The following is a 12,590-nucleotide window of genomic DNA, read 5'->3' as shown; positions in this document are numbered from 1 at the left end:
TTCTGCCAAGGAAGTGATCCAGCAGGAAAACCAACCTGGGCACAAGCACGCCCCACAGGAGCTCGCTCTTTTTCTTTCTTTCTCTTTATTTCTTTAATATGTCTTTACTGATTTCAGAGAGAGGAAGGGAGAGAGAGAGGGAGAGAGAGAAACATCGACGATGAGAGTCATTGATCGGCTGCCTCCTACACGCCCCTGACTGGGGATCAAGCCCACAACCCGGGCATGTGCCCCGACCAGGAATCGAACCCCGATTGCCTGGATCCTAGGTCGATGCTCAACTGCTGAGCCACGCCGGCCGGGCCAGGAGCTCTTTCTAACAGGACAGCCCCGGAGACAACCTCGGGTCCAGCAGCAGGGGAGCCGCCAGGCACCAGCTGCTTAAATATCGCAGGGTTGTGAAACAGGGCGGGTCAGGAGGTGCAGGGCCTGTGGTTCCTGAAGCCCAAACAAACAAAAAGAGTCTCCTGCCTCCAGTCTCTATCCCTGATCCCTGCTTCCCAGAGGCAACTACTTTCCATTCTCCAGCCTTATCTTCGAATCTCCAAACACACAGCTCTTTATCGACTCTCCCGTTCAGGCCTTATCACTGCCTAGAGTCCTGGAGGGTTTAGTCCACTTAGGTCCCCTCCCCTAACGGTCCCCTCCCCCTTCCTCCCAGCATGGCTATATCACAATTTTTGGTTAATTAAACATTGCAGCCAACTGAGCCACCATGTGTCCTGTGACTACGTCCTTCCTTGTAGGACTTCTGGGTTTCCTGGGATTAATAATTGCCTCCTTGTTCGACTTGGTTTTCTTTGGGTTTATCACTAACTCACCACCAAACCTGTGACAGAGCTCAACACAGCCACGCCCCCGGGAGCCCTTCTCTTCTCCACCAGCTCTTCCCAGAGCCCTCCCTCCCCCACCCAACCTGCACTGATTGCTTCTGGCCCCCAAGCCCCTCCACCCCCCAGGGCATCCCTTACACCATCCCTCCGGGTTCCCTGTCCCCTGTATTTCGTGTTTTCTTACTTCTTGGTTTTATTTCTAACTTTAGAGAAAGGATGTCTGGGAGATAATTTTTTTTAAATGTCTTACTACCCCTCCACTTGATGGACTAGGCACTGAAGTGACTCCCGTCAGAAGGTTGAAGGCTTTGCTCCGTGTCTTGCCAGCTCCTGGAGGGCCGCTGAGGAGGCCAGTGCTCCTCCGATTCCTGCTCCTTCGTATGTGGCCTCCTCTCTCTCTTTATGTTTTTGGGATGTCCTCCATCCTGGTGTTCTGAGGTGCCTAGTGTGGTCTCTTTTTTTATTTTTAATATATCTTTATTAATTTCAGAGAGAGGAAGGGAGAAAGAGAGAGAGAGAAACCTCAATGATGAGAGAGTCATCGATCGGCTGCCTCCTGCACGCCCCCGACTGGGGATCGAGCCCGAAACCTGGGCCTGTGCCCTGACCGGGAATTGAACCATGATCTCCTGGATCGTGGGTCGATGCTCAACTGCTGAGCCACACCCGGTCGGGCATGTAAAATTTTTATTAGGAGTTTATTTGAGCCAAACTGCCGGCATATGCTGGGGCGCAAGATCTCAAATGCTCAGTTTAATAACAGTTATGCAGCTTCTTTTATGCCTTTGAAATTAAGGAGGGACCGCCTGCACATCGAGCCAGGAGAAAGCAAGGCAGGGGTTGGACGACAGGGTAGTTAACAACATTATGTGCTCTCTTCAGCATTAATACCCCCTCTGAGGGGTATTCCTTCTGGCGTCTCAAAGGTGTGTTAACCTCGATGCACAAGAACAATGGACAGAGCTTCAAACCTTTCACTAAAGAAGCTATGCCCTGCCCTGGCTGGTGTGGCTCCGTGGTAGGGTGTGGACCTGAGCACCGAAGGGTCCACGGTTCGATTCCCGTGCCTGGGTTTCAGGTTCCACCCCCGGCCCTGGCCGGGGCACTTGTGGGAGGCAACCAATCGCTGCGTCTCTCTCACATGGATGTCTCTTTGTGTGTGTGTCTCTCTCCCCCTCCCTCCCTTCCACTCTCTCTAAAAATCAATGGAAAAAATATCCTCGTGTGAGGATTAACAAAAAACAAAATAAAGAAGTTATGCCCTGGCTGGGTAGCTCACTTGGTCAGAGCATTGCTCCTAAATGCCAAGGTTTCGGGTTCGAACCAGGGCACATACAAGAAGCAACTAATGAATGCACAAATAAGTGGAACAACAAATCTATATTTCTCTCTCTCTCCCTTCCTCTCTCTCTCTCTCAAATCAATTAAAAGAAAAAAAAGTTGTATGCCTGGGGCATGACTACCCACCATGACCTGCCCAGTTAGGAATTTATGATCAGATCACCCTGTGAGGCTATTTTCCATAGAACTGCCTTTTTTGTCCAGTGTCCATCAGTCCCAGGTAATTTTTTGCTATTACATCTTTAATACTTTCCCTCCCTTCATTTTATCCCATTAGATACAGGGCAAAAATTAGGGTTGTTAAGTGAACACCACAGTGAACTCCAGAATCCCCGGCCCCCTTCCTTATCCGGTGAAGGATTATTTGGGGAATTTGGACCACCTTAGAGAAGGACCTCTAAACCCAGACACTTGGGGAGGGGGTGCCCCTGAGAAATGGGGGTGGCTTCTTCCAGCTCAGGCTGACACCTCATCCAGCCCTGCCTGCGAGACTTACCTTCTGCAGACATTCCGAGTACATTGGTCTGGGTGAGGGGCCCCAAGCACCCACATTTTATCAGCTTTTAGTTAATTCTGACCAGTGCTCAGGGCTTGGAACCACTGGGCTGACCTTGTGTGGAGAGCCTGACCGTCTGTCTCCTTAGGGCCCACCCTGACCTGCTCGCAGGGACTCAGAGCGCTCAGGATGCTGAAGATGGTGACTGTTCATTGCACAGGCAGGTGCCCTGGTGTTGGGTTGTAGCCAGGCTGAACCTGTTCTTGAGAGAGGGCTCAGCTCTGCAGTTAGGCTTTTGGAATCTCAGGAGACTCATTCCGTTTGGGCTCTGGGGTATCTGTCCCAGGCCTCGCAGCCCAGGCCCCAGCAGAGCGGAGCGGAGCAGAGGCTCAGAGGTCCAGGTGCTCAGAGCCAGGGGACTTGTCCAGGGCCACCCAGCTGGCAAGTATCGGACCAGACACACAGACTCTTAAGTCCAGGGCTTTTCTACTTATCCCAGCTGCCTCCTTTACCATTCATTCATTCATTCATTCATTCATTCATTCAACAAACACTTGCTGAGTTCCCAGGCCTCCAGTTCTGGAGGGTGTGGTGAACAGCAGTGAACAAACCCAATAGTCTGACTATTTAAGTTACTTATATTACAACTTCTCTCTGCCCAGCTGTGGGCTTCTGGGGGGTGGGGAGACAGCTTCACTCAGCCCAGCCTCACCAGAGCCGGTCACAGGAGGAATGAATGATGTTGTGGCTGTTGCTTGGAGCAGGAGGGAGCAAGCTGGAGGGGGGCTGGGGGGCTGGGCCGCAGCCGGCAGAAGCACATTAACAATTAAGGTCTTTGCAGACTTTCCTTCCACCCTCAGCGCATGAAATATTTAGGCCCCAGAGGAGATCGGTCTCGGATCTCTGCCTTGCTGGTTGGAGACCTCGGGCCTAGGGCGGCACCCAAGGCCTGGCGTGCGGGGCATGGGGGGCATCGGGGACTGCGCAGGTGTGGCCCAGAGGTGTCCGATGCAGGTGGAGCAGCTGCAGGCCCCATAGAACACCAGGGAGGAGGGAGGCTTTGTCCTCTAGGAACACAGCTTGGGGGAGGCAGAGGCAAAGCGCCCATCGCAGGTGGGGCCGCCCGCCCCGGCTTCCCCCCGCCGGGCACAGTGGTGCCAACAGTCACGGAGATACGCAGCCGCAGCCGGGCTCCAAGACCACATGTCTGGGGCCTGGAACTTGTCACCTGCAGTAAACCCTGTAATTATCCTGCGAGTAGCACAGGCCATGTTGCCTTGTGTCTGTGCGTGCGTGAAAGCATCAATTTGATAAACATAAACATTCAAGTGAGTCCCAGCGGGCAAACCCGCTACACTGTTTCTTCCTTTCTACTGGGCACCTTGAGTATGAAATTTGGCCTGGGCTTCTCTTGTGCTCCGAGAGTCCCGAGGGAGACAAAGTGGGTCGTGGAAAGCGCAGGAAGGTTCACCCACCAGAGTGACAACCCCCGCCGTCGGCAGGATGGGCAGGGCACTCTCTGCGAGGTGGCACCACCTCTTTGGAAAGCAGTCGGGCACCATCCGGCCATCCAGAAAGCCACGTGCACTGCGTGGCCCAGGCATTCTGTGTCTGCCATGTGCCCGAACCAGATTCACGTTCACGTGCTCAGGACACGGGCACAAGGATGTATCCAGCAGCATCACAGGTTATGGCAAAAACCAGAAACACATCCCCCCCGCCAGGAGAAGTAAAGGTAATACGCTCCCACAGTGGGTACTGGAGAGCAGGTTCTCCACTGGCGCCATCTGACCCGGGGCCATTGGGCAAGGCCTGGAGATACTTTTGGCTTCCACAGCCAGGGCCGGGGGTGCCACCTCCATCCAATGGCGAGAGAGCAGGGCCCTGGTGACCACCCACGGGGCACAGGACGGCCCCCTGCAGCCCCGCAGCACGCACTTACTCCGTCCCGAAGGTGAGCCGTGCTGAGGGTGAGGAACCTTGCTGTACAGCCTCAAAAACGGCAGAGCTCCGGCTCCAGCGATCACAGCGACAGGTGTAAGGGCCTAACTGCAGGACACATGGGGCAGGACAGCAGTTAATGAAGTGCAAATTCAATGGAAAAAGTATCCTCCGGTGAGGATTAACCAACAAACAGTAGAGGGATGAAGCCTTATGGAATGTCTTTGTGTTCAGTACACCGAGGAATGAAAGTGACCTTGGGCAATGAATGTGACCTTCTGGGGCTGTTTCCTCCCCTTCAAAACGAGGAGCTCAGACTTAATGGGTCGTGCACTGGAGGGACGCATGTTCACTCAGCAAACGCCAGAGGGTGCCTGCGCCGGGCCTGTGCTCAGGGCCCCAGCCGGACGGGAGGCCGAGAGCCCCTTCTCCTCCCAGTGGGGAGACAGTCACTTAACCACCAGTGAGCTCTCATCACTTCCCCCGGTTCGCAGACCCTGTGCTTTGGAATATTTTATCTACTCTGCACCAGCTCTCGCCCCAGCTGGCTCTCAAAAACATTTGTGCGGCTTTAAATGGACACACAGTCTGGGAGAGACTGGGAAACGAACTGAGGAGTGGGGGCGCACCTTTATGTTTAAAAAGATCCACAACTGGCCCTGGCCAGCGAGCTCAGTCGGTTGGAGAATCGTCCCCATATGCCAAGGTTGCAGGTTCAATCCCTGGTCAGGGTAATAATACAAGAATCAACCAATGGCCCTGGCCGGTTTGGCTCAGTGGTTAGAGCGTCAGCCTGGGGACTGAAGGGTCCCGGGTTTGATTCTGGACAAGGGCACCTCGGTTGCAGGCTTGATCCCCAGCCCTGGTCCAGTGTATGCAGGAGGCAACCAATTGATGTGTCTCTCTCACATCGATGTTTCTCTCACTCACTCTCTCTCTCTTTTACTCTCTCTGAGAAGCAATGGAAAAAACATCCTCAGGTGAAGATTAAAAAAAGTAATAATAACCAATGAAAGCATAAATATGTGGAAATACAAATCGATGTTTCTCTCTCTCTCAAATCAATAAATAAAAATTAAAAAAAAAAAAAGACCCACAGCCACCTTTACTGGGCACCTAGAGAATGACTGTGTTAGAGGCCCATGATCTGGGGTTACAGTTTTCACGACAGGGCCGGGCTTCTCATGACCAAGGGCTAGACAAGCACAGACACTTGACATTCCTGAGACCCTGGCTCAGGGGACAGGGTCTGTTGGACCATGAGTATTCTAGGGGGCTTGGCGCCTCTTGCTGGATCCTGGGGGATGTGGGTTCTTTGAGGGGTGGGGGTGGCTCTGGCTTTGCTTCAGGAGCCTCTCCGTTCTGGGCCCTCTGGCCCTCCTGCGGCCCTATCCTGTTCCAACCAGGCCTATCCAGCCAGGGTGCTGGGAGCACTTTCTCTCAAGCCACCTGGTAGCCTCATCTCTAGCACTGTCTTTGCTTGCACCAAGGCGATGATAGGAATGCTCCCCTGGGTCTTGGCTGGGGGACCCTTGGCTCCACAGACTGCACATGATGAAGTCAAGCCCCTTCTAGAGGGAGATTTTATTTTTCTCTCAGAAAGTTCAGCTAAAGCTGCTGGTCAGAGAGGATCAGGGGGCTGGGGTGCAGGCCACCAGGACCACCAGGAGCCACGGGCGATTGGGGAGGAGGCTCCCACAGGTGCAGTGTCAACCTTCTCCTCAACTTCCCTGGGGAGTCCTGTGTCCTGTGCTCACTCCTCTCTCCCAGGAGCAGCTCTGGGCACACGCTTCCTTCTGAGTGTGTGTGTGTGTGTGTGGGGGGGGCGGCTTTAAGGAGCTGTTTACTCTGGCTTCCTGGGGTGAGAAAGACCCACAGCCTCCCCAGGTATGAGCTGAAACCCTTTCTCTCTCCAAACTGGGCTGGGCTTGCAGAGCACAGTGCCCCAGCTGGGACGATGCTATCTCCCTCCACCCAGGATTCAGGAGTTAGCTCACCCGGGCCATGTCTGGCAGACCCTCAGCTTCCCTGGGGCTTAACCCTCCAAGCTGTGCCCCTCAGGCTGACCCTCTCCCCCCCACCCCACTCCTTCCTAACCAGCTACCTGCATGTGTACCTGCAGAGAGGGGCTGATGGGTGGGGAGGGAGGTCCTGAATCTAGACCTCTCTGTACATGCCCCCCCCATCCCTTTTCCACACATGGTCTGGAGCGAGCCTCTTAAAAGGCAAACCGGGTCATGTTGCTTCCAGCTAACCCCCCACTGCTTCCCCAGCTGCCTCAGGATGGTGCAGGAGCTGGCCCCTCTGGCCTCGTTTCTCAGCCTTCTTCTCTGGCCCATTCCCAGCCCCGCTGGCCCTCCTTGAACAGGCCACTAACAAGCCCTGGGGCCTCGGCAGCAGCTTTCCCCTCCACCCGAGTGCCCTTTCCTCTCATCTCTGTCCATTTTGTTCAGGTCTCAGATGAGAGGTCCTCCCTGACCACCGGATCTAAAGGAACTGATTGCCACGCTCGGTGACAGCAGCTTGTAAAATCCCCTGCGCAGCGCTCATTACAGCCTCGTAGTTATCTCATTTATTTTCTCTCCTTACTTCTCCCCAGAGCGCAGAGCGCAGTGGCTTCTGCCGTCGTCCCCTGCAGGCCCCCCCCCCCCGGGGGTCTGGAGCGGGTCTGGCCGGAGTCGGTGCCGGGCGCACGGCCGGCTGGTGGATGGCTGAGCGGCTGCAAACGGGCGTCAGCCGCCGCGCGGGCGCGCGCTCCGGGCCTTGGCCGCTCACGGCCGAGCGCGCGGGTTTTATTTATCTCCCTGCGGGTCCCGGAGGACCCACGCCCCCCTCCGCTCTGCTCCCAGCAGGCGCCTCATAAATGCGCTTCGGGGACAGGAAGATAAAGAGGCAGATTCACAGGCTGTGGGAAGGGGCGAGGCTGCCGGTGGGGAGGGGGCTCTGCAGCCGGCTCCGCGCCCTGCGACCCCGGTGTCCAGGCTGCAGGGGTCTCCACCTCGGAATCGAAGATTCTCCCCGGAGTCCCTGGGACGCGCGGCCGGGTGGGCGTGGAGCGGCGCTCCGACAGCCGCTCGGGGCGGGGGCAGGTTCCCCGCGCCCTCGCCCCCTCGGGGCAGGCAAGAGGGTGCGGACGTTGCTCGGACGCCGGAGCCACAGCCCCCAGGTGGGGTGGAGACGCAGCCCCTCCGCGCGCTCCGGCAGGGGGCCGCGGTGGAGACGGGGCGGTGCAGCCGGGGGCGGGGTAGGGGGACAAAGAGCCGCCCCGCCGCCCGCAGGGCGACCCCTGTGTCAGAGTCCTATTGTTCGTCGTAGCTCAGACTACGCGGGACTCTGGTGCCCCGGGAGGCAGAAGGAGACCTGTCCGCCGGGTCGAGGATGTTTGTTTATTTGGGGCGAGGAAGGGCGGGCGGGGTACGCGCGCCGGAGAAGGGGCTCCGCGCTCACGCCCGCGCGTCTCCTTTAAGGGAAGCCCGGCCCTACCTTTCCCGTCGTCGCCCTCCCCTCTCCGTACCTGCATTTTAAAAGCGCCCTGTAGCCCTGGGATTGGCCCAGGCCGCGTCCTCCGGGCGCAGAAACTTGAACCGCCAGGGGGAGGAGGGAGCGTTGGAAGCCCAATGGGTGGACGATACCATCTCCGCGGCGTTCCCCGCGTGCGCCCCGCCCCTCCCGCACACCCCCGGGGAGGCCCAATCGGACGGGCGGGGGGGCGGGACCGCGGCTCGAACGCGCCTCTGGCAGGGCGCCTGGCGGGCGAGCGCACGGCGGTGGGGGACGCCCGGGCTTGGCCGCGCCCCCGCCGCCCCTCGCTGCCCCCGGAGGCGGTGCCGCGCCGCGGCGCCCCGCCTCCTGCCCGCCCGGAGTGGGCGGGGCGGCTGGGCTCCGGAGCGGGGCCGGGGGCGGGCCTGCGCCGCTTCGCCCGAGTCCGGAGAGCACCCGGCGCGGCGGCCGCCGACGCAGCAGCGATCCTCGCTCGCCGACCCCGGAGACGCGCGGGTCCCCGGCGACCCGGGCGGGCGCTGCGCGAGGACACTCCAGGCGGCGCGGGGCGGGCCGCACTCGCCCCCGCCGGCCCCCCACCCGCGCGCCGACCGGCCCAGCGCAGCCCCGGCGCGGGGAGCGCCGGCCGGGCGAGGGCGCGGGCGATGCCGCGGTGACGGCCCCGCCATGGCGAAGCCCCCGGTGGCGGCGGCGGCGGCGGCGGCGTCGGAGGAGCTGAGCCAGGTGCCGGACGAGGAGCTGCTGCGCTGGAGCAAGGAGGAGCTGGCGCGGCGGCTGCGGCGCGCGGAGGGCGAGAAGGTGGGCCTCATGCTGGAGCACGGCGGCCTGATGCGCGACGTGAACCGGCGGCTGCAGCAGCACCTGCTGGAGATCCGCGGCCTCAAGGACGTGAACCAGCGGCTGCAGGACGACAACCAGGAGCTGCGCGAGCTCTGCTGCTTCCTCGACGACGACCGGCAGAAGGGGCGCAAGCTGGCTCGCGAGTGGCAGCGCTTCGGGCGCCACGCGGCCGGCGCCGTGTGGCACGAGGTGGCCCGCTCGCAGCAGAAGCTGCGCGAGCTCGAGGCGCGCCAGGAGGCCCTGCTGCGCGAGAACCTGGAGCTTAAGGAGCTGGTGCTGCTGCTGGACGAGGAGCGCGCGGCGCTGGCGGGGGGCGCGGGCGGCGCGGGCGGCGGCGGCGGGGGCGCGGGCTCCCGCAGCTCCATCGACAGCCAGGCCAGCCTGAGCGGGCCGCTGGCGGGCGGCGCGGCGGGCACCGGGGCCCGCGACGTGGGCGACGGGAGCAGCACGTCGAGCGCGGGCAGCGGCGGCAGCCCCGACCACCACCACCACGTCCCTCCTCCGCTGCTGCCCGCGGGGCCGCACAAGGTCCCCGACGGCAAAACCGTCGCCACGCGCAGGTCCCTGGACGACCTGTCGGCGCCACCGCACCACCGAAGCATCCCCAATGGCCTGCACGGTAAGGACGCACCGGCGGGGCGGCGCGGGTCCCGGCGCGCGGCCGCCGCTCCGGAGCTCTGCCCGGCTGGCATCCAGACCCCAGGCCGGGCGATCGCGCGTCCCCGGCGGTAGGGCTTTCGGTGGTGCTTTTCTGGTCAAATGATGGAGGCGTGTCCCTGCCCAGCTTCTAATCACCAGCCAGGCGGGACCACCAGACCCCAGAAAAGTTTTTCTCCTGCGGGGTTATCGGTGTTCGCGTCCGGCACTGCCCGGCTGGCCGGGAGCGCCTGCTCGCAGCCTGGGGAAATCCTTGCCCACGAGCCGGAAGCGCGCGGGGGGGAAAAAAAAAGGAAAGGCCCTTTTAGCGCAAGTGAATTTTCCCACTTATTGGGAGCAACAGGCTGCCCCAAACCTGAGCTGCATCCACGTGTGTGCGGGGCTGGAATTAAGCCTGGGCCTCCTGGTGCCGCCCTGGGCTGGGAAGGAGCACCGGCAGCCAGGTTGAGACCTGGAGGCAGCTGGGCCAGAGGACCCCCGCTTACAGCCTTCCTGGTTCGTTATTAGTCCTGCACTTCTCAGGGTGGATAGACCTTTCTCAGCGGAGGCTCTAAGACTTTGCAGAGGGATGCATGTGTTTCTGGCTTTGTGCCTCAGTTTCCTTGCCTGTGGAATGGAGACCGTGATCCCTGCCTTGGCGATGTGAGGTGGAGAGAAAGCTTCTGGAGGGATTTGTGAACCATACAGGAAGTGCCAGGGTGGTGGGTGGCCAGGGTGTGGGTGGGAGGACCTTTGGCCTCAGGAAAGCTCAGCTACTGTCTTCCACACCTTGTGACTGTTGTCCCCTGAGCGTGAGCGTGTGGAGCAGTGCAGTGGCTCCCATTCCCAGCCCTCTGGTTAGTGGCCCTGCTCCCTGCTATCTCTCCTCCTGCCTCCCTGTTTTTCCACATTTTTGGTGGCTTGGCTCCCAGTTCTGGTAGCAACTTCTGCTACCTGAACTATATGCCTGAAGGCAGAGATTAAACAGCCCTTTCTGGTTCTTTTAAAGCCTTTCCTAGTTCCGAGAAAATGTATTAAGCCTTAAATGACTATTTTTCCCCAGAGCGACAGCCTGAGCAGGGGAGGGACACTGTCTTTGGTTTGGTGGCTAAGGGGCCTCTGCAGGCGCCTTAGGGTGGAGGCTGGGGTGGGAACTGGACCCAGGAGGCAGTCTTAGTGTAGCACAGTTTTTCCTTTATTTACCTTCCCAGCCTGAGTTCAGGGCAGGACTGGGTTGAGAGGGATATTTTGTTACTGATTAGCAATCTACGACTACAACTAGGGTTACTTTTTGGTAACTCTGTATCCACCCCCACCTCCCAACACAGGCTCCCTAAGGCCAATGGCAGTAGCTCAGAGTTAGGTGGTTTAATTTGTTGGGGTTTCAGGGTTTGGGGAGGGAGGAGCTGCAGCCCCAGTCTTTCTGGACTAGCCTTCGGGGGAGCCTTGGGAGGGTCAGATATCTGAGCCTCAGTTTCCCCAAGTGCAGTACAAAGGAGGGGACTGCTGCAGGCCTGTGGCTGGGAAATGAAATGTTGCTAGTTTTCAGCTGTGTCATTAACGACACTTGGCGGGAGTGGTTCTCTGCAGGGCACTGGAGTGCTGGAGTGTTGTGGCGTATTTGCAGGTGGCTTTGGCCGCGGACCCTGTCTGGCTCACTGTGTCAGCTGTAGCTGCCAGCGATGCAGGAGGGGAGGACTGGGCTAGACCTGAGGATTTCCACCCCACTGGGGGTGGTGGGGGTTGCGGTGTAGGGTTTCCTGCAGAGCCCATGCCCTCCCTGCTCTCCAAGTCCCCTGAATACTTGGAACAGGACAGCCACAGACTGTGATGGCAGCCCGGCGACAGTCCTCTTTAGCATCATTATCACAGATTTCAGTTATAGACAGGAACGCTACTGTTTAGTTTTGTCTCTGAAAGCCCTGCATGGCCTTGACATGTTCTCCCAGCATGAGTAGGGTGCCTGGGAACAAGGGAAGGCCCGTTTCTTAGAAATGTCCTTTCTGTCCACAGACCTGTCGTTTTCAGTTGAGTAAAGAGCAGGCCTGGGTAGTGGGGAAAGTGGAGTCAGACACTGGGCCTGTGCCCTGTGGACCTGGTCTCCGCTCATCCTTAAGGGGCCCTGAGAGGTAGTATCCCCATTTTACAGACAAGCACATGGAGGCACAGAGGGTTGAACGTTGCCTGGGAAGGCAGCTGAGATTGAAAGGCCTCAGTTCCTGTCGCCGGGGCGGGGCCACCGGGGTCCTCTCCTGCTCAGGGTGGGCTGGCTTGCATCTCTGGCCTGCTGTCATGTTGGCTGATGCTGTTATCAGCAGACACTGGTGATTCCCTATTCTTGATTCCTGACCCAGGCCTGCCCTTCTCCCATCCTGGGAAGTGTCACTTCCTTATCGGTGACCACTGGGCAGATGGTTGATAACCCTGTCACCCCGAGGGGTCAGGCCATCCTGGGTTCGAATCCAGTCTCCGCTCCTCTTCTTCTCTCTGCGAGTTACCGGACTTGACTGAGCCTCTGCTCTTCCGTGGGGTGCAAACCCAGAGTGCGCCCTTTATCCACAGGGGTCTGGGAGGTCAGGGTCTGCACGCAGCAGGTCTTAGCAGTTGTCAGAATCCTCGTCATGAATATTTTTTCCAAGGCTCCTCGTGAGAAATCGGCAGGGACCCTTCTGGGGGCTCGCTAAAGTCTTCAGTGTTCTTTACAGCCGTGTGCTGTTTGGGTAGACAGCTCATCTGAATGTTTGTGTCTGAGCCCATGTCTGGCTGCACCTGCTGATGAGTCTGGGGAACGGGGACCCTGTTGCCCTCTCTTGGGAGCTGCTGGGTACCTGCAACTGGCTGGGTGCCCCGGAGGGCCCAAGGAGGCTATGGTGGGAGGTGGCCCATCTGTGTTCTAGGCAGTCCTTGGCTGGCGGCCGTCAGGCCTCTGAATATGTGTGCAAGTAGCCCTCCCACCCCCATCGATTTTGACCGAGGGCCAACTAAAATCTGGGATTCAGGGC

General features: G+C 59.1%; 1 protein-coding gene across 1 annotated transcript in view; it reads left to right on the top strand.

The window, feature by feature from the left end:
- The first annotated feature begins 8,737 nt into the window (after positions 1-8,737).
- CCDC85C (coiled-coil domain containing 85C) overlaps positions 8,738-12,590 on the top strand; it is a 69,632-nt gene continuing 65,779 nt past the window's right edge. Inside the window, exon 1 of the mRNA XM_081123326.1 lies at positions 8,738-9,571. Coding sequence (XP_080979452.1) covers positions 8,779-9,571 — 793 coding nt within the window. The 5' untranslated portion in view covers positions 8,738-8,778. The remainder of the gene's footprint in view (positions 9,572-12,590) is intronic.

Source organism: Miniopterus schreibersii (genome assembly GCF_964146895.1).
Source record: "Miniopterus schreibersii genome assembly, chromosome: 1".
NCBI classification, from domain to species: domain Eukaryota; kingdom Metazoa; phylum Chordata; class Mammalia; order Chiroptera; family Miniopteridae; genus Miniopterus; species Miniopterus schreibersii.
This window is presented reverse-complemented; position numbering and strand designations above follow the sequence as displayed.